This window comes from Nicotiana tabacum, chromosome 24, assembly GCF_000715075.1.
Source record: "Nicotiana tabacum cultivar K326 chromosome 24, ASM71507v2, whole genome shotgun sequence".
In the NCBI taxonomy this organism is placed as follows: Eukaryota; Viridiplantae; Streptophyta; class Magnoliopsida; order Solanales; family Solanaceae; genus Nicotiana; species Nicotiana tabacum.
The window spans coordinates 81211143-81237774 of NC_134103.1; the positions used below are offsets into that span (position 1 = coordinate 81211143).

The window sequence follows — 26632 nt, forward strand, 5'->3', positions numbered from 1 at the left end:
TTCTTTTCCCTTCTTCCTCTTGGAGATTATTTGTATGCTTTCTTTGATCCTATCAATCAATAAACCGGTAAAAATGTAAATATTTATTGGCAACAAGTTATTATATGATAGCAAAATTTTCCATGATAAACTACTTCTTGCCCTTATTGTGAGCTATATGTTGTCCATATATACCAAACAAAATAAGCATATCAGAATATTTTCTCCAAAATCATGAATGAATCCTAATACTGCATTTAAGTAACCAATACAGTCCAAGTCCAATCAGTAGCGCAGTCAGAATTTTCACTGCGTGGTATCAAAATATAAAAAATTAAACACACCGAAAAGCCAAGGGAATTCAACTTAGTAAATATGTATGAAATATAATAAAAATTATCTAGTAATATAGTGTAATTATTCGATCGACAAAGGGGTGTCCACTGAGTCCAACAGATATTTAGTGCAATTTCAAAGAAAATGTTTTCTTATTTTAAGTGTTTGTTCTTCTCAGATCATTAAATATACATACAGAGTAAACACAAGTGGTTTGACTAAATGAATGCTTATTGGACCAACTTTATATAGCTAGAACGACATTTATAATGAACCATAAGTAGTAACAGGAAACCAATCCGATTAAATTCAGTTGGATTCAAAAATCTCTTCATTTTATGGCATGAAAATATATATTTGGAAAAAAAAATACTTTTAATGAAAACGTCATAAGATGGATCAAAGAAGTAAAATGCAATCGACCTGAATAAATTTAAATATGTCAAAAGATGTAAAAATGCAACCATTCTAATTAACTTTTCTTTCTCAAAGATGATAACAAAAATAACACCATGTCAAGGAAGTAAATCCAATGAAAATGTGCAAATTAAAGTAAAAAACTACTATTGAAACACATTCAAATTAAGCTCGTAAGAACTATCCAACCTTGCAAACCAAAGTGATGTGTTCTCTTTGTAGGATTTTCAACAAGAACCTTATTTATATTTTCAAGTGATTTTGGAAGAGAATATTATAGTATTGTACTGAGAACATAAATATAAATAGAACTACCAGCCGTCCAATTAGGTTTTCAAATAACAAAAGAATCCAAAAGAGACCATGGTTTGTAACTAAATACTCAAGATTTCAGGTAAGATATATGACAATATCTCCAAAGCGAATGACCAGGTCTTCTTTCCGGATTTTTCTAATAAAGAAACAAAAGTAAACAACTAAAATAAGCATGAAAGGTATTTCAAGTTCGAAACTTTAAAGAATGAATTAGTAGGAGTAAATAGTAATAATAGGTTTCATGCGGCATATAGAATATGCAATAAGATGTTGATATTAATAATATATGGATTAGAATTTTGCTTCAAAACCAAACACATATTTAAATTAAACACATATATGGATTGCAATATATCAAACTAAAAATCAAAAAGAAATAATTTCTGTGTTATTAGTCTCCGCATGACAATCCATGTATGCTTATGTACTTGTCTAACGACCCTTACTACAAGAAAAATGCCATCTAGGGACGAGAATAATGGTCCCTGCAAGCTTAATTCTGGTCCTAGATTATATATAGCGACCAGTTAAAATTGATCGTCACTGGTCGCTAGTTCCTCTGTCGTTAAAGGCTATTAGCGATGGGTTTGACATCTAGTCCCTAAATATGTTTGGCGACCAGACTAATACTGGTCCTTAAAGGGTATTAGCGACTAGTTGTAATCTGGTCCTTAAATAATTTCAGGGACCATAAATATGGTCTTTACGACAAATCAATGTCGTGTAATATTTACTGCCTTTAAACATTTAGTGACGAGTTTACCGGTCCTAAAACACTTTTAGGACAAGAAGATCCGGTCATTAATCTTATTAAGGACCAAGCATGGGTGGTCCTAAATTCTAATTTTTCATAAATTCTCAAATCATATATATATATATATATATATATATATATATATATATATATTCATTCTACAAATAGAAAATTTACTATTAAGACTCTAATTTTTTATAATGGTATGGCTTTGAGTCGTGTTTCAAATGAAAGCTAGTATGCCAATTTGTGTGAGAAAAACTTGATGTGCTTAAGACTCTTAATTGTTCATATGTGTACCTAAGTCTTGATTGAAAATGCCTTGTTGTTGATAATCTATAAGGATACTCGAAAGTGAAAGAAATGAGTTGAAGATATAAAGTGTGGTCACTGTACCAATAATGAAAGCTATACTTGTGGCTAGAGATGCCAATGAAATGAGATGATGTGAGAAAGATTATGAAATGAGCCTTGATTCAACTATTTTAAAATTACTTCAAAAGTAGATTTTTCTAAAAGCTTATGTCCTCAAGTCATGCCCCAATGTGGATGTTTTAACTAATGCTATACTTTATGAGTATTTTCAATGTGTTTTGCATTCGTACATATTCGTGAGTGAAAATTGTGTATTGCCCCTTTTGTGAAAAAGTATTTCAAGAATAAATGGTGTGTTACTTGTTTATGATTTTAACTTGTGTTTCGATTGCCAATCATTTTATTCCATTTATTTTGGAAAGAAATCCATTGTGTTTAAAGTCTTCATTACTAATGAACCTAAAGTTGTGATTTTTTAAATATTCTATTTCTTGATATTTATGATGATGATACATGAAACAAAAGAAAGAAAAGTGTGGAATATGAAATACGGCCATTGTGCCATGAATGAAGAATCATATGTATGACCAAGAGAGCCAGTGAAATAATGATGTTGTAAGTGGTTGAAAGTGCCAACGAGGCTATATATGGTATGAAAGGTTATGAGGTAAAATACAATTTGTACTTTTGTTTCTTTTGTATGAAAATCAAAAATGTATTTGGGAGTATGGATAGTCACCGGGGAAGGGTAGGTTGAAATAACTTAACCCTGAAACTACATGTGCCGGTGTAGGAGTGGATTGTAATTATTCCCCTTATTTGGGTGAGATTGATGTGATAACATTATTCCCCTTAATTAGGATGAGATGATTGATAGAAAAGGATGATGTTGATCCACCCGACATTGTGGTGAGATGGCCTAGCTGATCGGGTCGTGATCGGATGCCATGCCGCACACATGGTGGTGATTGTGCTGGAAATTAAAATTGAAATTGTAATTGTGGTTGATGTCTTGAATGAGACGGCCTAGCCGATCGGGTCGTGATCGGACTCCGTGCTAATATTACAGTGGTATTAGTATTGTGAACAGTGGTATATCTGTGCTAAAGATCTCCCAACCAAAAAAATATATTATCTTCGTATTTTGGAAATTATTATGTTTTAACTTGGCATTTGGATATCATTGATCGTGACTTGTTGTTTCTATGGTTTTCCCTCTCTTATATTGGCATTCTATTTTGAAAGTGGAGAATTAGCTTTACATACTAGTACTATTCCACATGTACTAACGTCCCTTTTGGTGGGAGTGTTGCATCTTCAATTGATGCAGTTGATTCATCGGCGGGCAGCTTTGGTCCTCGTTAGTAGTCACTCTCTATTCAGCAGGTTTTTGTGAGCCCTACTTTATTCCGGGGTCTGATGTCATTTGAGTTGTACATTATGTTTTAAGGTATAGCCGGGGCCTTGTTGTCGACATTTTCATATTACTCTTCTGTTGTACTTAGAGGCTCCGTAGACAGGTTGTGGGTGGTGTTTGATGTGGAGAATTGAACTAGAAATGTTGGTATTTGGCAAACATTTTTTTTTTTCATTATATCTATAAACGTGTAATATTTTAAAAATTATGAATGAATCTGCTAATGAAAATAAAATAGGAGTTGTTAATGAAATCTTTTCAGTGTTTGATTAATAGAGTGCATCTCCTCTTTATTCATAGATGAGTTTGGGTAGAAGAAAATCTAACTGGCTTGCTCGGCCGGGTTCACTCGGTTGAGCGTCGGTCGCACTCCCCGAGTTCGGGGCGTGACAGTTCTTTCCCTTCACGCCTCCAGAGTACCACAACTTATACTCGTCCGCATATTTTGCCTTCGATCCTACCCACCTAGTCTCCTGAATACACGCTATGTTGACCTTCCTCTTCTGGAGAATCTTCGCCAGCTCTATAGACTTACCCGTCAACGTCCCTATATTCCATGATCCAATTCTCAACCTATATGCACCCTTGCTCCCCTTTCCCCCCTTGGACCCCGTCCCGCCCCCTGCCCTTTGCCCTACCCCACGCCCTCCTCGAGGACATGACCCTACTCTGCCATTACAAACCACATCCGCTATACCTACAGGAGTCTAGAAAAAAAAATGCCAACACAGATCAAGCAAAGGTACAAACTCGAAGGGAACAAATAGTAACTACAGGCACACTACTAGAATGACTAGACTAATTACGAACTACTACGACAACAAATTAACTACCACATGAGAAAGAGAAACAGGAGGCGGGAGGCACTAATTCTCGCGAATATAACCTGAACTTTTGACTTGGTGTATTCCGTATGCTGAGAAACCCGACGCACTGCCCTTGTTTCTGTCAGCCGACTTGCTATGCTGTTTTTGCGCGTGTGCTTCCCTCCCGCCACCAAATGGACACAAAAATGCTACATGCAACACACAAAACGAACCACAGGACCAAAACAAATAGAGGAATGCAGGGCTGCCACCGTTACCACTGGTGAACACGGATCTGGTAGAGGCCCAATTGGAGTCGTTGGACCGGTGTGATATCGCCGGTGAACATCGGCGGGGCAGAGTCACAACAAGTAGAGAAAGAAGAAGAAAAGAAGCACGGGGGGGGGGGGGGGGTGGGCTGCAACCGGACTAAACAGAAGAAGAAAGAACAAACGGGACAGTCGCCGGAAAAAATGGCTGTTGCTAGAGTTAAGAGGGAGGAGAAGAAAAGAAAAGAAAGAGAAAATAGGGGGAGGAACGAGAGAAGGGCAGAGAGAGAGAATAGAGAGAGGAGAGAGAGAGGGGGTGGCTTACCTGGTCGCCGAGCCGCAGGGTTCGCCGGCAGAAGTAACGGTCAAAAATTTATTGTTGAGGAGAGAGAGAGAGCGAGAAGTCAGTGGAGAGGAGCGAGAACTCAGTGATCGCCGACAAAGTAACTTATTTTTCTTTTAGTGGTTAGTCATGTAAATAATAGTACTTATTGGTCATAATTTTAAATTATGTTTATTTTTATTATGGCTTCTTAATAATATTTATTTTATGCGATTTTATTATCTTTATTGTTGAATATTTTAGTACAATGTCATGACTCATCTCATATTTATGTTATTTTATTAAAAAATATCTTATATAGTTCTGTATTACCAGGATTAAAGAAATATTTGGAGCACAAATTTTACGTTTTGTGCTATGAAGACTTTATGGAAAAAAAAACGAAAAAACCCGAATCCAAAAAAATTGAGAAAACCGAGATTAAAACACCCAACTTTTATTAGTTTGATTTGGTATTTAGATTTAATAATCTAATATAATTAATTTAATAATTATAAAATTCGAACCAACCCGACTCATGTACATCCCAAAATATCGTCATACAACTTTTACTGTGGCCGTTAAAGCAACTCTGGAGAAGAAACTTTTGTACTAGATAACACAAAAGAATACCAAGTTCACAAACCGTCATTATGAACAAGTCCGACCTTTTTGACCAATTGTCTCATCCTAAATATTCCTAAAATCATATTTTAGGTTCTTTTAGTACAATTTTGTGTCTCTTGCAACGACTGTTTATTTTTATCGTATGTTGCAAAGCAAATTAAGATAAGATATGATTGTAATTTAATATACTACCTATTATAGTGATCGAATTATTAATTAATCCGACCAAGTTAAGGCTTGCTTTGTAAATTACGAAACTTGACCTAAAAGTAGTTTAACATAAATATAAGTAATAGTTAATTAATATAAATCAATTATCGTTCAATCCCAGATTAACCTTCTTTTCCCTAAAAACTAAGTTCTTCTGGTAAGCTTGAGCATACACAAAAATGAAGACCAAAATAAAACAAACAGTCATTATGTACCAGCCCTACCTTTTGGAAAAATTGCCTAATCTCTGGATTTTGTTAATACCAAACTTTAGACTCCAAATTTTAGTAAAAGTGATAGAATACGTACGTACATGAAAACAAGTGGATTCGACTTTTAATTTTATTTGTATGGATAGAAACTAAGGGTCCACCAAACTATATAGAGAATCCGGTTCTCTATTAATTCCCACATAACACACACACAACAGTTAGTCAATAACACAATAGAGTTTTACGTGAAAAACTCCCAGCTCACGGGATTAAAAACCACGACCTACACTCGTAGGATTTCAACTTCATTACTGAGCAAACTTCAGACTACAAACTATTGTAACTTAGGAATTAACCTCTTAATCCCTCACTAACTTGTAATGACTCTATTACAAGCCCCTTTGTAATAACTCTATTACAAAGCTTACAACTCGACTAACTCTAGCCAAGACACAAACACAAGGTTTATAATTTTACAAAAAGTTTCCTACACAATGCTTCTAACTAAGTTAAGTAGGAATTACAAGTAAATTACTTTAACAAAGGTACAACACAACTAAGGACATATAATGACTCAATACAGGAAACAGGTCCATCGTTTTGTTGTTCTTTGTTCTTGACGCCTTGAATGTCACTTGCAAGTTCGCAACACACTTGAGAGGAAGCTTGATAAATTTTGGAATGTGCAAGTGTGATGTTTTGCCTTTGCTTCATGTTAATATTACATAAGTGACATCACTCGAATGATGTAAGCATGTTTGGTACAAGGGCATTCTCTATACTGGTGCACTGTATGCACTGTTGCGTGTGTGTTGAGGCACAGTTGCAGCCACTTTACAGCTGTGGGGAGTTGACTCGTACAGTCAAAAAGGGAACTGATGTCTATTTGTTCCCTCTGTTGTTTCTTTGACTATGAGTGTTGGAACATGTCCCAGACTTGAGACTTGTTGATCTTGAGCACTTTGAGGATGTGGAGCAGGTTTCTCATCTGGTTCTTAACATTAAATTTGTTAGATCATCAAAATATAACAAGACACATAACTTATCAATTTTCTCCTTTTTGATGATGACAAACTTGTAATTGAAATTCTTCCTGAGAACGAGAGTACCATAAATAGCACCCAAAAATAAATTCGTATTCCCCCTGAACCTGTTTCCACCGGTTTTCCCCTTTGTTCCCCCTCAATTACTTTTCCCCCTTTTGGCATCATAAAAAGATTAGTAACAAATAATAAGCAAAAAGAAGTCTAGCAAGCTTAACTCATGCCATATGTGTGCACACAAATATGACTAAAGACAGAGCAGAAGAGCAAATAATGCATAGCAAAAAGACGGGATATTCATTAACTTTGGAAATAAACAGGGAGCAGTTCCATTTTTTACACAATCATCCACAAAATAAAAACAAACAAACAAAATACCAGCCACTAAACATATTTTCACAAAGGAGACCAAAACAGAGGACATACAACTTGAACTTGACACTGGAAAGGAACGATTTTAAGGAGCACTGGAAGGGGGAGGGGGGGTAGAGATGAAGAGGCAACAGTTCTAAAGAGGATATCCATTCGAGCATTTGCGGACCCTTGCTCAGTGAGTAACCTCTCATTCAGGTCCTCAACCTGTTTCCTGAGATCAGCATTCTCCTTGGTCAGACGGGTTAACCTCTGCGCCTTGTGTGCTGTTGGAACCAGGTGCCTCCTAGGCCTGACTAAGCTGTCCCTCAAGAATAATATTTCGAGCCTTCAGCTTTCTTATCTCTTCATTGGCAATGTTCTGAGATTCAATCAGTTGAGAGATAGTGGAATTGCTGCCAACCCCTCCTTTCTTATCGATGCACTCACACTTTTTAAAGGTGGTGTTGGAGAAGGTCTGCTTGCCAGTACCCACTGTAGCCTTTCCCAAAAGAACTTTTAAGAACTCAAATACTTTGGTGAATAAAAACCCGTAGGGCAGCCCATGATTACACTCCTTGAAATCTGCCACTTTCTTTATATGCTCAATCATGATACCCGACAAATTGATAGTGGAGTATGCATCCAGTGCTTCTATGAGGAACAGGTCTGCTCGTGATGTAATGGAACACCTTTCAGCACGAGGTAGCAAAACCTTGTTCACCATCTCGAATAATAGCTGGTACACTGGAAGGAGGACCTTCTTGTGTACCCGTTCCTCATGTTGTACTGCATCATCCTTCAAAATAGCATTTCTGAAGTTTGAAGAACAAGTCCCCTCAATGGAGGATATTCCGTCAGTAGGCACTCCCAAGATGGTTCCCAACACAACCTCATCCATCACAAAGTCAACACCATTTACCTTCATGCAGATGTTGTCATCCTCGACTGTGAAAAAGTCAGCATAGAAACTGCGCACCTCTGCCTCATACACCTTAGGACTCTCATTTGTGAACAGATGTGTCCAGTGTTGAAAGTCACAGATTTCAACCAGTTGGCGCATTCCTTCTATGTCAAGAATATCAGGGGCAAATGTTCTACCCCATAACACATTCTGGTTTCTCATATTTTCCCTTCCTTCATTCTTGGCCACACCCACCTTGGCCTTCTTGGAGGAACCAGGTTCCTTATTGGCACCAGCCTTCCATTTTACTGATTTTCTCACACTTTTCTCTTTCTTTGCGGATTTCTCAGACACCTTCTCGGACATAGATTTCTCAGACACTTTCTCACCAAACTCCTCAGCCACTTTCTCGCCAGACTCTCCCACTTTAACATTGCTAACCTCCATCACTCTCACAGATGACTCGTTCTCAGACTTTGGAACAATAGGTTTCTTAGAGGACTTACGAATTAAAGGACTGGGTTTCTCCTCTACCTCGTCAACAACAAGTGTTGTAGGAACTTCCTCTTCGTGTACTAACTTTTCACCCTTCACCAACCTTCTCCTCTTCTTTTCTTTCTTATTTTTTTTCAGAGCTGACTCAAGAGCTTCCTTCTTTTGCAGCCTAGTAGTAGGTCTTTTAGGAGTGGGCGTTTTGGGAGTTGCCCTTCTACTCCTAGCACTAATAAAGCTTGCAAGAGCCACATTGTCTTAGTCTTCTTCACTACCCTCATTCTCTTCCTCAGACAGGGATCTCATCTCAGGAGCGACAATGGTCAATGGCTCAGTATAGAAATGAGGAGAAGGAGCGGGGTCGGAACTGACCTAGGGTTCTTTTGAAGAAGAGGGGGCTTCATCCCAAGTAGGAGCAGAGGGCTCCTCTTGTTTAGAGGGATCAAGTCCCTCATGTGGTTCCCAGTAGTACTTTCAGGTGCCAGATTTTCGACACGCACCAGTTCCATACCCTCTTACTGTAGACTATCACCTTCCCCATGAGACCCATTGGTTTCAGACATACCTTCATAACCACCAACCAAACATCCCTCAGCAGCTATTGACAATATATTCTCTATGGCATTTTTTTCTTTTAACCCCAAAGTAAACTCAGAAGGCACGGGAGGAGTATTACCTGTAGGATCTGCAGCATTCAAATCGAGACCTGGGATCGTCATTGCTGATTCATCACCAGTACGAATCATACCTTGTTGTGCCTCAGAACTCTCTTCCAAACACAGACTGGAAACTTCCTGATTTTCTTCTCCCTCTACTGTTTCTCCCTCAGCTATTTTTTTCGGCATGGCAGAGGAAGAGGTCGTAGCCACAAACCTCTTGGGATTTGAAGTTTTGCGACTCCGATGAGAACTGGAACTTGATTGGGTTGGAGAAGAGGCAGTGTGTGGTTGGAAATCTTGCTTAGGGTTTGGACTGGGTGGCGTAGGGTACTTAGACTCAGTCATTGATGCTTCAAGAAATGATGATACTTAGCCACAAACCTCTTGGGATTTAAAGTTTTGTGACTTCGATGAGAATTGGAACTTGATTGGGTTGGAGAAAAGGCAGTGTGTGGTTGGGAATCTTGCTTAGGGTTTGGACTGGGTAGCGTATGGCACTTAGACTCTGTCACTGATGCTTCAAGAAATGATGATACATCGGGGACGATACTGGGGACATTTGAGGCTTAGAGATTCTCAGACATTATGGAGTGTAGTGAGAGTTTATGAAGGACGAGGGTGTTTGGTTGTTGAGACAAAAGGGAAATTTTGGCTTTTGATGTAAACAGTTGTGAGAGTGACAAAGTTTATGTTTATTTAAAGGGGGTGAGGGACCGGTTAGGAACGAGTATTGATTTTTTGGTTAGACGGGTCGTTTTATAACGAATAGGATGCTTGGTTTCTAAAAAAAAAAAGAAAAAGGAGAAACTGACATTTTAATGACGTGGTACCTTTTTTAGCCGTTTTAAAAAGTTGTACATGAGAGTACAAAGGAACTACTAACCTGTGTCAATAGAACCAGGTTCCCTGACAAATTTTGTAAATGTGAGCCTCATCCTTTTACCAAAGTGCAATACCATTAGCTTCTTGTTTGCTCTGTAATCACCATGCGTGTCTACCTGTAACGGTATAGAAATGAGTTAGATCTTGCCAGAAAATACTTTTTAGCTATTTTACCTTTTTATTTCTTTCATAGCCAATCATAAAAGGACCAGGTTCTCAACTTGATTTTATCAACCCAAGTGCCAAACGATTTATTTCAAAGTGCTCTTTGCTCAGTGCTTTGGTGAAGATGTCTGCAATTTAATCTTTTGTGCTACAAAACTTCATGCAGGTAAGCCCTTTTTCAACATTGTCTTTGAGAAAATGACGTTGCACACCAATGTGCTTTGTTCTCTTATGCTGAACTGGGTTCTTTGCCATGTTGAGAGCACTGGTGTTATCACACAGTAATGGCACACAATAAGAAAATACGCCAAAATCCTCTAACTGTTGCTTGATCCACAACAACTGAGCATAACAAGAGGCAACTGCCACATACTCAACTTCTGTATTTGAAAGAGCCACTGAGTTTTGTTTTCTTGTACCCCATGAAATTAGACGTGATCCCAGAAAGTGTATCATGACAGAAGTGCTTTTCCTATCCACCAGATAACCAGCATAATCAGCGTCAGCATACCCGATCAAGTCAAAATTATCTCCTGAGGGGTAGTAGAGAACCAGGTCCTGCATTCCCTTTAGATATCTCAGGATTCTCTTGGCAGCCTTCAGATGAGATTCCTTTGGATTTGATTGAAACCTGGCGCATAGTCCCACACTGAAAATGATATCTGATTTGCTTGCTATGGGATACAAGAGTGACCCAATAATGCCTCTGTACATGGTCTCGTTCATAGGGAAACCAGGTTCATCCATGTTCAGATGAGTGGCAGTGGCAATATGAGTATCGATGATTTTTGAGCTTTACATTTCAAATCTCTTCAGAAGCTCTTTGACGTACTTCTGCTGACTTATCATTGTGTCCTTAGAAGTTTGCTTGACTTGCAGACCCAAGAAAAAATTCATTTCCCCTATCATGCTTATTTCAAACTCACTTCCCATGAGGTTTGCAAACTCCTCACATAGAGAATCATTGGTTGCACCAAGATGATATCGTCAACATAAACTTGTACAATGAGCAGGTTCCTCCCCCGTTTCTTCAGAAATAAGGTGTTGTCAATTTTTCCTCTTGTAAATCCATTTTCTAGGATAAATTTGGACAACTTTTCATACTATGTACGAGGAGCCTGCTTCAGCTCATATAAGGCCTTGTCGAGTTTAAAAACATGATCAGGATGCTCATGACATTTGAAGCCAGGAGGTTGCTTGACGAAGACTTATTCTTTTAGAAAGCCATTCAAAAATGCACTTTTGACATCCATTTGGAACAATTTGAATTCCATATGAGATGCAAAAGCAATGAGGATTCTGATGGCCTCCATTCGAGTAACTTGAGCAAAAGTTTCATCATAGTCAATCCCTTCTTCTTGAATGTAGCTTTGAATTACTAGCCTTGCCTTGTTCTTTGTTGTATTCCCAAACTCATCAAGTTTGTTTCTAAATACCCATCTGGTTCCTATAATAGTTCTGTCAACAGGTCGAGGAACCAGGTGCCATACGTTGTTCCTCTCAAATTGATGGAGTTCATCTTGCATAGCAGTAATCCAGTCAGCATCTTTCAATGCTTCGTTGATATTTTTGGGCTCAACTTGAGAGAGAAAACCTGAGAAGGCAAGTGAGTTTCTTGACTTTGATCTAGTTTGAATCCCTAAGTCAAGATGAATGATCATATTTTGAAGAGGGTGTGAGCTTTTGTGCTTCCAGTTAGACATCTAAATCTCATTCTGAGAGGGTCCGGGTACTTCTGAATGTGACCCATAGTTGATGAGAGTTCCGCTTCTCAGCTCACCATCTGGGGTTCCTTTCACAACATCAACAACTCTGTTCTCAGCTTCAATTGTTGTGATCGAGGAGCCAGGTTCCTCTACATCAGCTGGAGATACAGCTGCATTATCATCATTTGATTCCTTGACGTAGCTCATCATATCAGCCTTTCCATTTGCCATATCAATGAATTCACCAGGAACCGTTGACTGCTCTCCGTCTTGATCAATCTTATTATGTGAATCTTTCCCATGTAGGTGGTGTGATTCATCAAAGATCATATGTATGTTTTTCTCAACACATTGAGTTCTTTTGTTGTAGACTTTGTATGCTTTGCTTTATGATGAATAGCCCAGAAAGATTCCTTCATCACTTTTGGTATCAAATTTTCCAAGTGCTTCCTTACCATTATTGAGGACAAAACATTTCCAACCAAATGTTCTCAAATGTGTTAGCTTGGGTTTCCTCCTGTTCAGCAGTTCATACGGAGTCTTGTTCAGGAGGGACCTGATCATGCACCTGTTCACCAAATAGCATGTAGTGTTAACTACTTCTGCCCAGAAGTTTTTAGCAATGCCACTGTCAATCAGCATTGTCCTCGCCATGTCTTCAAGAGTCCTATTTTCCCTCTCCATAACACCATTTTGTTGAGGTGTTCTTGGAGCTGAGAAATTATGACTTATGCCTCAGCACATAATTCGTCGAATTTTGCATTATCGAACTCTATGCCATGATCAGATCTTATGCACACAACATTGTGGCCCAACTTCAATTGGATCTTTTTCACGAAGGCAACAAACACTGGAAAAGTTTCATCCTTGGTTCTGAGGAACAAGGTCCAGGTGAATCTAGAATAGTCATCCACTATAACAAAATATACTTCTTTCCTCCTCTACTTGGCACCCTCATAGGTCCACACAGATCCATATGGAGGAGATCAAGTGGCCTTGAGGTGCTAACTTCCTTTTTGGGCTTGAAAGAAGACCCGACTTGCTTTTCTTTTACACATGCATCACACACATTGTGATCTTTGAAACTTAACATCGGTAGGCCACGAACCAAGTCATTCCTGACCAATTTGTTCAGCAACGTAAAGCTTGCATGACCCAATCTTATGCGCCATAGTTCAACATAATCATCAACAACACTCAGACAAGTGAGATCTCCATTTTTTAGGGACTCAAAATCGGCAACATAAATGTTCTTGTATCTTTTTGCCATCAGGACCACTTCACCAGTCAAAAGATTTGTGATTGTGCAGACTTTTGACACAAATTCCACTTTGTTTCCTTTGTCGTAGATTGGGAAACATTTAGTAGGCTATATTTCAAGCCGTTCACATAGTACACATTTTTAATTGAGTGAGTAAGTGACTTTCCAATTCTTCATACTCCAGAATGTATCCCTTTTTGCCATTGCCAAAGGACACACTCCCTCCTTGTAGGGCTTTGAGTAAAAGAAAATCATTGATGCTTCCAGTCATGTGCTTAGAACAGCCACTATCCATGTACCATTTTACTTCTTTTTGTCCAGAAAGGCAGTACATGTTTTTTAACAAAGGGACCAGGTTCCTTAACAGTAGTTACCTTTTCAACAAATACCTTGTTTTTCTGTTGGGACTGAATTCTAGCCTTACAGTTTTCTTTAAAATAACTAGTGTTACCACAGTGAGTGCAAAGCCAGTTATCAGGGACAATAACATACTTGCTATGTAGATTGTAGGGAGTCTTTTCCCTTTGGAACCCGACTCCCTGCCTGTTCCCACCATTGTTTGTATACATGGCAGCAATTGTATCAGAGGACCAGGTCCACTTTAGAGATTTTTCGAGGTCATTTTTAACTCTGCCTAGTTCTTCTTGAAGCTGTTTGTTTCTTTTAAGTTTAGCACACAGACTAGATTTCACATATTGGAGTTCATTTTCTCAAGCTTAATGTGTGTCTCACTTGCAACTTCCTTTCCCTTTTGGACAGTCCCAGAACTGTTTCCCATTTTTAATTCCTCTATTGTTTTTTTTAGGTCCATGACGACTACTAACAAGTCATCTCTCTCATTTTCTATGTTTTCAACCTTTTTAATCAGAACACTCTTTTCTTTTATTAGTTCCTCGATGGTTTCTTTTAGGCCGGCCACTACAACTACCAAATCATCTCTCTCGCTTTTTACCTCTCCTAGCTTTATAGTTAAAGTATTTTTATTGTTTATAAGATTGTGATAAGTATCAATTAAAATATTTCCCAAATATATAAGCTTTTTCTGAGAGTAAGACTTCAGATTTCTTTGAACATCTAGAAAATTTACCTCATCATCATCATTATCTTCATCATCGTCAGATTTTGCCATCAGGGCAAAGATAGAGTCATAATCAGTTGCTTCCTTTTCGAGTGCCATCATGGAGGTATCACCTTGTGCATCACTTCTCCAGATTCGTTGGAAGAATCTCCCTATGCAGCAAGAGCTTGTTTCACAATATTGTGAGTGACTTCTTTTTTTTTTTAAATCTTTTGTCAGGAACTGGGTTCCTCTTGGATGCCTTATCTGTGTTGTGCTTGTACTGGTCTTACTTGAGTAGGGGACAATCCTTGATGATATGTCCTTGATTCCCGCACTTCTGACATATATAAGTCATATCCTCTTGGCTCGCTAGAGCTGCCCTTCTTTGGAATACCTCAATTTCTGCTGACCATCTTCTGAAATCTCTTTGTCAAGTAAGCCATATCAACATCCTCACCACTTGATTCATTGTTGTCTGTCTTGAGAACCAGGTTCTTCTCTATTTTGGGCTCTTTTCTCTCATGATCCTTTTTCTTCTTCATTTCATAAGTTTTTAAATTATCAATGAGTTCATCAATGGTCAGCTTTTGTAGATCCTTTGCCTCCGCGATAGCATTTACTTTGCTTTCCCAGGAACCAGGTAATACGCTGAGTATTTTCCTGACAAGTTTGTTCCTTGGAATGATTTCTCCCAGAGAATGGAGCTCGTTGATGATAGAGGTGAATCGAGTGTGTATGTCCTGAATGGACTCATCGCCTTTCATTTTAAAAATTTCATACTTAGTGGTTAGCATATCGATCTTCGACTACTTGACTTGTATTGTCCCTTCGTGTGCTGTTTGGAGAGCTTCCTAGATCTCCTAGGCAGATTGACAGGCAGAAATCCTGTTGTATTCATCTGGCCCAATGCCACAGACGAGGATTTTCTTTGCTCGAAAGTTCTTCTCTATAGCCTTGCGGTCAGCATAGTTGTATTCCTTCCTATTCTTGGGAACTGTCATTGCTGGTTTCCCAATGGTTTTCATAGGAATGAAGGGACTATCGCAGATAACATCCCAGAGCTCTGAATCTTCAGTCATGATAAAGTCATGCATCCTTGTCTTCCACCATCCGTAGTATTGGCCATTGAATTTTGGTGGTCTGTAGGTGGATTGACCTTCTTCGAAGTTTGGTGGAGCAGCCATGAGGATCCTTTCTAGGTGTTAGCCTGATAGAAAGAATATGCTCTAATACCAATTGATAGAAACTAAGGGTCCACCAAACTATATAGAGAACCGGGTTCTCTATTAGTTCCCACAGAACACACACACACAACAGTTAGTAAATAACACAATAGAGTTTTACGTGAAAAACTCCCAGCTCACGGGATTAAAAACCACGACCTACACTCGTAGGATTTCAACTTCACTACGGAGCAAACTTCAGATTACAAACTATTGTAACCTAGGAATTAACCTCTTAATCCCTCATTAACTTGTAATAACTCTATTATAAGCCTCTTTGTAATAATTCTATTACAAAGCTTACAACTCGACTAACTCTAGCCAAGACACAAACACAAGGTTTATGGTTTTACAAAAGGTTTTCTACACAATGCTTCTAACTAAGCTAAGTAGGAATTACAAGTAAATTACTTTAATAAATGTACAACATAACTAAGGACATATAATGACTCAATACAGGAAATATGTCCTTCGTTATGTTGTTCTTTGTTCTTGACGTCTTGAATTCCACTTGCAAGTTGGCAACACACTTGAGAGGAAGCTTGATAAATTTTAGAATGTGCAAGTGTGATGTTTTGCCTTTGCTTCATATTAATATTACATAAATGACATCAGTCGAATGATGTAAACATGTTTGGTACAAGGGCATTCCCCATAAAGTGACCGGTGCACTTTATGCACTGTTGCGTGTGTGCTGAGGCGCAGTTGCAGCCACTTTACAACTGTGGAGAGTTGACTGATACAATCAGCAATGTAACTGATGTCTATCTGTTACCTCTGTTGTTTCTTTGACTCTGAGTGTTAGAACTTGTCCCAGACTTGAGACTTATTGATCTTGAGCAACATAACAAGACACATAACTTATCATCTATTTATTAGATAGTATCACTTTTGGGTGTAGTACAACTAACAAGAAGTCAAAGATGTGTTTGCTTGATCGACAAAAAGTACCCATTCTCACAAGCTGGAAGGGAAAACAAGCATCTGTTGAGACAATTATTTAAACCTCCTAATCAAATTTTCCTAAGACGGAAGCAACTTATATGTGAAAAGAACAATAAAGAAAGCTGGCTTATTAGAGAGACGAATTACGGCCAACTTAGAACTTAATATTATTATTCGAAATACAGAGATCGACAACTTTGACCATTTTGCATGATTGCATTATATGGCGCCAAATCATTTTTAAGAGGGACGATTATCGGTTAAATTTAATATATTTTGTTCAAATTTTGTATTTATATTAAAAAAATTATTTAAATATATGTATAAATAATTTATTTGAAATTAAATAGGCACGATCACAAACAATTATGGTTTATAATTCATAAAACTTAATATTTTGAATTTGGTTGTGCATATTAAGATGATCTCTAATTGAATGTCTCAAATTGTAGTTTTATATAAGAAAAACCTTTTTGACGGGCATTTTAGCACTATCTTTGATTACCCGAATCAATAAATCCAATAGAAATCCCCAAACTCCTCCTACTCATAGCCGTCCCATTCCGACCGCTGAATTATCCGACAAAAGTTCAGACCCAACAGACAAAAATCTACTCGCAAATCATACACACATTTTGAATTTGACTATTAATATTCTATTTATATATATATAATAATCTTAAATAAAAAAATACATTTCACATTACAAAAGCACCCCAAACGATACCGTACGAATACTAATTGCAGTCCCACCCCTCCCCCTCCAACCTTCCTTTCTTCTCCACATAAGTGTGAGCTCACTGAAGCATTTACATTTTGCTACTCTACTCTGTTATAGCTACGGTTTTCAATCATGTGAAACACTAGCTAAGTTGTACAATAACAATATGCCCAGTATTATACGCACCACAATAATGAAAAACCCTAGCTAAGTTATAGCTCTACAGAAATGGGGAATTGCTGCATATCTCCGGAGGCAGTAGCGAGAGAAGACGTAAAATCATCAAACTACTCCGGTCACGATCACCGCCGGAAAGAAAACTCTGGCGCCGGAAAAAAACCAAAAACCAATCACCGTACTAACCGACGTAAAGAAATCGAATATCGAGGAAATATACTTAGTTGATAGAGAATTAGGAAGAGGTGAATTCGGAATAACCTACCTCTGTACCGATCGTAACAGCAGTGAGCTTTTGGCTTGCAAGTCGATTTCGAAGCGAAAACTTAGAACAGCTGTTGATATAGAGGATGTAAGGCGGGAAGTGGATATAATGAAGCATTTGCCGTTAGATTCCAGCATTGTGAGATTTAAGGAAGCTTGTGAGGATGAGAATGCCGTGCATTTGGTTATGGAGTTGTGCGAAGGCGGCGAGCTGTTCGATAGGATAGTGGCACGGGGGCATTATACGGAGCGAGCTGCTGCGGCTGTCATGCGGACGGTTGTGGAAGTGGTGCAGCTTTGTCATAAAAATGGTGTGATTCATCGAGACTTGAAACCTGAGAACTTTTTGTTTGCCAATAAAAAGGAGAATTCGCCACTTAAAGCTATTGATTTTGGCTTATCAATATTTTTCCAGCCAGGTATAAAAAAGAAAACTCTAATTGGTGTTTTTAAGTAAATATAGGATATAATCTTTGTACACTAAAGTGGTATCTTAAAGATTTTGTCTTATCAGTGATGTTTTTCTTTTCTATACTGGGAAGAATCACGAGATCAAATTTAATTCGGATTCTTTCTTGGAGTAGTAGTATTTGAGACAATGGATAGAGGATGTTATACAAATCTTTGACATGTTACATATATGCCAAATCCACTGAGGTCTGATTGAGTTTTATGATTAAATGAACAAAGACAATTGTAATGATTTTGGTGTTAGTGAAATTGGCAGCAAAGAGGTTAAGTTTTATAAACAAAGTAGCACTGATTGTTGTTAAGTTATTCAAAGAAAAGAACAGTTCTTGTTGTCTGGACATCGTTTATTGTGATGAACCAAGTTTGTGTTTCTTAACATAGTTTTGAGGCTTGAAATTGATTATATCATTATGGAAGCACTAGGTTTGTTGGACTTCAAATATATGTTTTGATCTTTAAGCTCACCGTCTTCAAACATCTTCTGATTTTCAATATATTTCTATCTAGGAGTTCCATTCATCTGACTGCTTGATGTGATGGCAGTATAGAACAATCAAATTCATGTTAACCTGCACTACTTAAGCCCCTTCTGTCAGTTTTTTTTTCTTCTTAAAGCCAAAATGTAAGCCCCTTCTTTCAACTTATCCAAAAAGATTATCATCTAGCTATTCATAACTTGAATGTGCCTCATGTGGGCCCTGGAAGATTGTATATGATCTGATTTTAAGTCTAGCTAGCAAGGTGCTTCACCGATGTGAGTGCCTGTTGCAATGGCTGTACAGAACTTCAAAATAACTTTAGCCTGCATACATTTGGCCTCTTTGTAAATTTATTGAAGAACCGTGTGCTAGCTATTTTTATTTGAATAATGTAATCTGTATAATAAATATTCAAATGTTATATAATGATGCTTGAAGTTTAGCATAGCTAGTACCAAAATAGAGTATAGAAGCCTATGTAACTGGATCATCGTCCGAGACATTTTTAGAAGAAACTGTTGACTAAGAGTAGGATTGTAAAATTCTCATTCACTTCATTATTCTTCATCATAACCCCTGAACAATGCAAAAGATATATTCATATGTATCTCTAACCGCAATATATGTCTGATGTATGTCTAAGAAGTGATCTTTAGGAGTTGCAAATGAGCACTGCACCCAGTTCTGGCATGATTGTGATGCTTAATAACCGTCTTAATATGTTGTGGTCAAGTAATTCCAATGTATCCTTGTGGAATTGATGGAACCACACTTTTATGAGATGTGACAAACAATTAAAAATAATTTACAAAGAAAAAGACATTATGGTTTGTTATCCTGTATCTTGTTCCGTTTTCTGGTTCCATGTAGCCTTCAATGATGATCTAATATGAATAAATGGCGAGAGAATGTCATTGTATGATTGGTAGTGACATGTTTTGCCATATATGTAACATGTAATAGATGCACATACATAGGGAATAGATGGGACTGATACGTGTAACAAATGCCAATGCTGATATATAGAGTATTAGGGTCTATCTTCTTTGTTTGCTGAACACCCTTGTGTTATGGCTCTTGTCATTTTTCATTCAGTCCTCCTGGAAAATTGTTATATTTAATCTCATATGGTCGATTACCATGATATAGCTATAGCACATCAATATTTTTTTCAAACACATTAATCATGTTTAATTCTTGAAAGTTTTGTGGTGGCTTTTAGGTGAGTGGTTTTCTGAAATTGTTGGAAGCCCTTATTATATGGCTCCTGAGGTGCTCAGGCGAAACTATGGACCAGAAATAGATATATGGAGTGCAGGAGTCATTATGTATATTTTGTTATGTGGAGTTCCTCCCTTTTGGGCTGGTAAGTTCGACTTGAACCCTCCCCTTCCCCTTCCCTCCTCTTCTTCATATGTATGATCTCACATATAAACTACTCTCATTTGATATAGTCTCTCTTTTGATACAGAATCTGAACAAGGTGTTGCTCTGGCCATACTACGTGGGGCAATAGATTTCAAGCGTGAACCCTGGCCAAGTATTTCAGAGACTGCTAAAAATCTTGTACAACAAATGCTGGAGCCAGAACCAAAGCTTCGACTAACTGCTAAACAAGTACTCGGTAAGTTGGGTTCCACATGTGGCGATTATGTTCTTTGAGAAAACCCTTGCCTTCCCACAGGGCACATCTTTTTAAGTAGCTCAGTTGGAGACCAATCTGCTCTCGATCTGCTTCACGTTGTGCTGGCAGACATGCATTTTGCAGTTTGATAACTTGCCAAAATATCCAACTTTTGAGGCATGAGATCCACCTAGTGGTGAAATCCAACAATTGCAGCAACAGGGCAAAATCAATAATTGTGTTTTGGAAGTCCTATACTTTATACTTTTATTTAATATCTAAAAGTTTATTTGAAACTAATATGAGTGTCACCATAAGTTCCTGGTTTGCATGCTCTTGCTCCCCATTATATTCCATCTCAACGACGTTTAAATGGTTGGAAAAGCAACGTTCTTTGCAACTCAAGCAACCCGTGAAATTTGGGATGATGTGGATAAGAAAAAGGAATAGAACAGTCATGTATAAATTTAGAGAACTAGTAAAAGACAAAAGAAAAGGTAGATATAACTGAAGATGATACAAACAGTAGACAAAAAATTTTAAAAAAGGAATAGTGGCAATCCATTTCATCTTTCAAATCACTATAATTGGGATCTGCTGAAATTCTTAATGCATTAATGAAGAAGTTGCTGAGGTTCCCAACTAGTGGACTTTAACACTAATATATGACTGATGCTTCATGTATTTTGCTAATGAACTGTCTTTCTTGTAGAACATTCTTGGCTTCAAAATGCTAAGAAGGCTCCAAATATTCCTCTTGGAGATGTTGTCAAATCAAGATTTAAGCAGTTTTCGATGATGAATAGGTTTAAGAGGAAAGGTCTGAGGGTTAGTTCATTAATCTGACGCATTTTGAACTGTATTTAACTTGCATGCTTCTGGAGGCATTAAAAGATGATCTTCCACATGCAGGTGATTGCTGATTTCTTGTCTAATGAAGAAGTTGAAGACCTCAAAGAAATGTTTAGCAAGATAGATACTGATAATAACGGTATTGTTTCAGTTGAGGAACTAAAAGCCGGGCTTCAAAAATTCAATTCACAGCTGGCAGAATCTGAAATACAGATGCTTATTCAAGCAGTGAGTCTTCCTTCATATTCCTTATCGAATGAGTTTTACTTTCCCACTTTTTGCTGTGGGCTAAGATTTACATGATGCTTAGAGTCTGTTATTATCATATTGAAGCAACTTTTGTGGTACTGTGATGCTGATAGTATCTGCTTCAGTTATGATCTTGACATGATTTAAGATCTGTTATATGTCAAGTTGCTATGCGCATTCCAATAATTTTGTTTAAGACTATAATCTGCTTGAGCTACCTTCTTGTTTTAGTGCCAATTAAACCTGGTAAATTACTCCAACCATTCCCCCATTTTTCCCCCCAAAAGAGAATATTCTTTTTTATATTCTTCTCTCTCTTCTATATTATATTATTATCTTTCATTTCAATTTTATTTTTTAATTTCCACTAAACAAATTCCATATTTTATTTTCATTAATTTGTAATTTCCATTAAAACAATTCCATAAAATTTTAAATAATATAATTTGTAAGCAATTATTATAGATTAACTAATAATTCAAATAAAAATGAAATCATTGCGATACAAGATTAATTAAATACATATTACATAACGATAAAATTCATTCGAAATACTACATAAATATTCAACTTCAACCTCTAGTATTCTCCCATAAATGATCTATTAATGCATTACGAAGTGCAAAATGAGCATCTTTGTCCTTAATTCTTCTATGTCGAGTTAAATTTAATGTATTTTCAATTTTCATGTATTTCCAATTTTAATGTATTTTCATTTAATGTATTTTTAATTTTCAATTTTATTCTCGATTATCATGTTGTACAGTATAATACATGTAGTCATTATATCATGTAGCACTTCTTTTTGCCAAAAACGTGACGGTCCTGCAACAATTGCAAAACGTTGTTGCAAAACTCCGAATGCACGTTCAACATCTTTTCGACATGATTCTTGTTTCATCGCAAAATATTTCTTCTTTGCCGAACGTGGCTCACGAATAGTTTGCACAAGGGTTGACCATTTTGGATATATACCGTCAGCTAAATAATAACCCATATTATATTCTTGTCCTTGAATAGCATAATGGGCGGGAGCAGCAGTACCTGCAGCAAGATCGGAAAACAAATGTGATGACTCTAAAACATTAATGTCATTATTCGTGTCGGGCATACCAAAATATGCATGTCATATCCAAATGTCATAATCAGCCACAACTTCAAGAATAATTGTTGGGGATTAACTACGATATGCATATTGTCCAGCCCATGTTGTTGGATAATTTTTCCATTTCCAATGCATGCAGTCTAGACTGCCTAGCATTCCTGGAAAGCCACGCTGTTCACCGATGTGCAGAAGCCTTTCAACATCGTTAGGTGTTGGTGATCTTAAATACTGCTCGCCAAAAACCTCTACGACAGCTCGGCAAAATCTCTTCAGGCTCTCAATTGCAGTCGACTCTCCAATTTTCACATATTCATCAGTGGCATCCGCTGGCAAACCGTATACCAGCATTCTAAACACGTCTGTAATTTTTTGTAGAGTAGATAATCCAAATCTACCCATAGCATCGGCGCGTTGTACAAAGTACATATCATGAGCTTTAACTTCATCAACTATTTGGATGAACAAATTACGGGACATCCGATATCTACGACGAAACTGACGATCATTATAGCGTGGATTTTCTGAAAAATAATCCAGAAATAAATTATTATCAGCACTTTCACGATCTCGCTTAATTACCACATGACCAGGAACAGAGCCAACTCTGATAGCATCATTATTTTGATCGTGCAAACACTGCAACACATAATTGTTCATCTGAAATGCTTGCATGCACAATTGCATGTGAGCTTCAAGATCATGTGACTGTAATTCTTCTGAAGACGATGACGATGATGAAGAGGAATTTGAATCATTATTATTAGATGAACCTCCCATATAGAGATTTATTTTTAGAAGACAAATAATAATTTTTAGTTACTTTTGAAATGATTTGGAAATCTGATGTTATTTTTCCAAAATAATGTTCCTTTTTATAGAGCTTTTTATTTAGTAAAGATAAGATAGAGATAAGGATGAAATCCAACGGACGGTTGAGATTAATACGAAATCTACTCGACGGCTTAGATCAAAATAAATCTTATCCTATTGGGGTCTATTAAATTATTGTGTCTGGTGAGTTGTCTATTGAATAATGTGTAGAGATATTTATTTAGTAAAGATAAGATAGAGATAAGGATGAAATCCAACAGATGGTTGAGATTAGGACGAAATCCACTCGACGGCTTAGATAAAAATAAATCTTATCCTATTGGGGTCTATTAATTTGTAGCGTCTACATATATCTCTATATATATTTATGGTGTTAGCATATCCTTCCATAACCATAAGTGCTTTTTATTTTTCTTTAACCATATAATTCACTTTTCCTCTAATCACTTGAAAAAAAAAATGTCCATTCGATCTGTAGGATACCTCTGTAGATGAAGATCTTCTATTATGCCAAATGTATTTAGATATTTCTCAAGATCCAATAACGGGCGTCTATCAATCTAGAGATCAATTTTGGTCTCGAGTTGTAGATGCATACAATAATGCAAGGTATCTAATTGGGAGATTCGCAACAAAAAATCACTACAACATCGATTTGCAATATTGAGAAGGCAGTAAGAAAATTAAATGGATGTGTACGTCAAGTAGAAATGTTGCGTCCTAGTGGTGCTTCAGAGCAAGACATTGTGAATATTTATTTTGTAGTTACTTATACTTTATTTATATATATTTACTTATTATTTACAAATCAAAAAAATGCGGAACATATTTACCCTACAGCATAATTGGGAAAAGAAATATGCTAGTCTTGTTTCACCCTTTCTGTACTTATCATTGTCAAGGACTTGGACTGTTTATACAAATATTTGGGTTGAAATGCTGTGTAGGTGTTATTTCATATTTGTTTAATCCTCTTTCTCGAGTCTCTTCTAATTTTTCGCTCGAGGTTAATGATTCATCTTATTACCGATGTTTTTACCATGGATTGCAGTGGCTGCATTCAGATTGGCTAAATATATAGTTGATGGTTGCTTAGCATGGGCTCAATTCGAATAGGAAAAAATATGAACTGTTTAGGCAAAGGAGAATCTTAGCAACAGGGTAACATTGGAAGCATGAATTGGTGGAGTGGATCCAATTGAAGTTATGCTTTTGAGTAGCCAAGTTTCCTTCTTCATATATGTGATTAGCTTCAATGAGGAGTCCTTTTCAAGTAAGCAATCCAAGAACTTCAAGGTGGAAAATCAAGGAACTAGTCTTTCTTCCCCTTAAAATCTGTCAATAATCTTAGAAATATATAAGAGAAAGTTAGTATGATAAGAATCCAATCTAGTACCTCTAGAATGTGAATAATCAGTAACTTCATACAAATTTATCGCTCAATTGTATCTTGAGATTTAACCATTGATTAGGAGTTGCATGTAACCAATTCAAAGTTGATTTCCAACCAAATCCTTTACCCAAGTGTATTTGCAGATTTTGTTTATTGGTCCGGTCAAATGCCTTTAATATTTTTACGGCAGCCAATTACCGAGTTGAGATAGTTTATGTTCACTTCACTTCTATCACATTAGTTGGTCATGAGAAACTCGTGTACAACTGTTTTCTAATTTCTTCAACATTGGGTGTTTCCTTGTGGCACCTAACCTATCTCTTTCCATTTGATATTCTGCAATTCATTTCAGTCTTTATAAACCTTGAACTCACCAGGTTTTCTTTCCAGAACTTTTGATACTCCATTTAATTAAAATTTCCAATTTCGATAATCACAGCCCACACGCAAGTGATATATGGTTTTTGCTTCATTGAGAAAAATAATAATACCTCCTCTTTTCAGTCTAATGTAGATATTAATAAGCTAAGACTTAGTAACCGAATTGACCAACTGATAGCTATTTAATTTGATCTAAACTGTTAAAATTAAAGATACTAACCAATATTTATTAGCCTACAATGCAATGTTTTAGGTTGGTCACAAAATGTAAAATTAATATACCAAAACCAATTTAACATTTGAGGTACGTACATATCAAGATCAAATTAGAAAACTAAATTTGCAAGAGTAGTTTGTGTTAGACTATCTGACTATGTGTTATGGATCCGTCATTCTCTTAAGATACACTAACAACTTGTTTGGATTATTGTTATATATCGTTTCATAATGTATTATATCGTATTGCATTGTATTGTACTGTATCGTTTTGATGTATACAATGTTTGGATAGATTGTATTGTTTTTCGTCGTTTCATGATATCATGCATCAACAACATAAAAAATAAACTTACAATATTATAAAGAAAAAATAAGGTACAATGTATAATTATTATATAAAAAGGTAGGGTAAAAGATAAAATATGATTATTTAATAATATGGAAGGGCAATATGAGGAGGAAAAAAAAAAGGGAACGACGCGACCACACTAAATCGGTCATTTCATAAAATGTCACTTTTTGTCGTTATATAACAACGGATTTAACGATACGATATAATAAAATTTAAGTAACAATCAAAACAAATATTGTATTTAAAATAACAATACGATACAATACATCCAAACAAGTTATAAGAATTATCAATTCCTCGCACCTGATATTAACAAATATATGTGTATCCATAAACAACTCTATGTAACAAAAGGTGTTAGGTCAGCCTTATATATTTAACTTGGTGATAAGTAGACAAGAATTCTTGGAGGCATGGGACGACGACAACAATAACTCAGTATAATCTCACTAGTGGGGTCTGAGATGGGTAGTTTGTACGTAGGTTTTAGTCCTACCCTGGGGTAGAGAGGCTGGCTCCCTCCCTCCAAGAACTCTCCACCTGCTCTTGGGGTGACTCGAACTCACAACGTTTTGGTAGGAAGTGGAGGGTGCTCACCACTAGACCAATCCACTCTTGGAGGCATTAGACATGGGAATTTGTTTTTGTGTGTGTGTTGGGGGTGGGGGTTAAGGGACCACATTTGTAATTGCATGCATGTGACAGTTATGTTCTGTGTCGTGTTAGTTACAGCCCATTTGGGTTGTTGTTTTTCAATATTGTTTCCTAATATATCGTTTTATACCGCATTATATTGTACTATATTATGTTATTTAAATTACGTGGTGCGCGGAGTTTATCAAAC

General features: G+C 36.9%; 1 protein-coding gene and 1 pseudogene across 1 annotated transcript; one reads left to right on the top strand and one right to left on the bottom strand.

The window, feature by feature from the left end:
- The first annotated feature begins 17380 nt into the window (after positions 1–17380).
- On the top strand, positions 17381–25030 carry LOC107780275 (calcium-dependent protein kinase 13-like; annotated as a pseudogene).
- On the bottom strand, positions 21938–23922 carry LOC142178481 (uncharacterized). Its single transcript, XM_075248084.1, has 2 exons — positions 22621–23922; positions 21938–22551 (listed from the first exon to the last, which is right to left on the bottom strand). Exon 1 carries the CDS (start codon positions 23387–23389, stop codon positions 22685–22687), a length of 705 nt encoding a protein of 234 aa, XP_075104185.1. The 5' UTR covers positions 23390–23922; the 3' UTR covers positions 21938–22551; positions 22621–22684.
- Positions 25031–26632: the final 1602 nt, after the last annotated feature.

Excerpts from the sequence above, each read along its gene's own strand:
- LOC142178481 (XM_075248084.1), bottom strand. The coding sequence starts at position 23,389 with ATGGGAGGTTCATCTAATAATAATGATTCAAATTCCTCTTCATCATCG.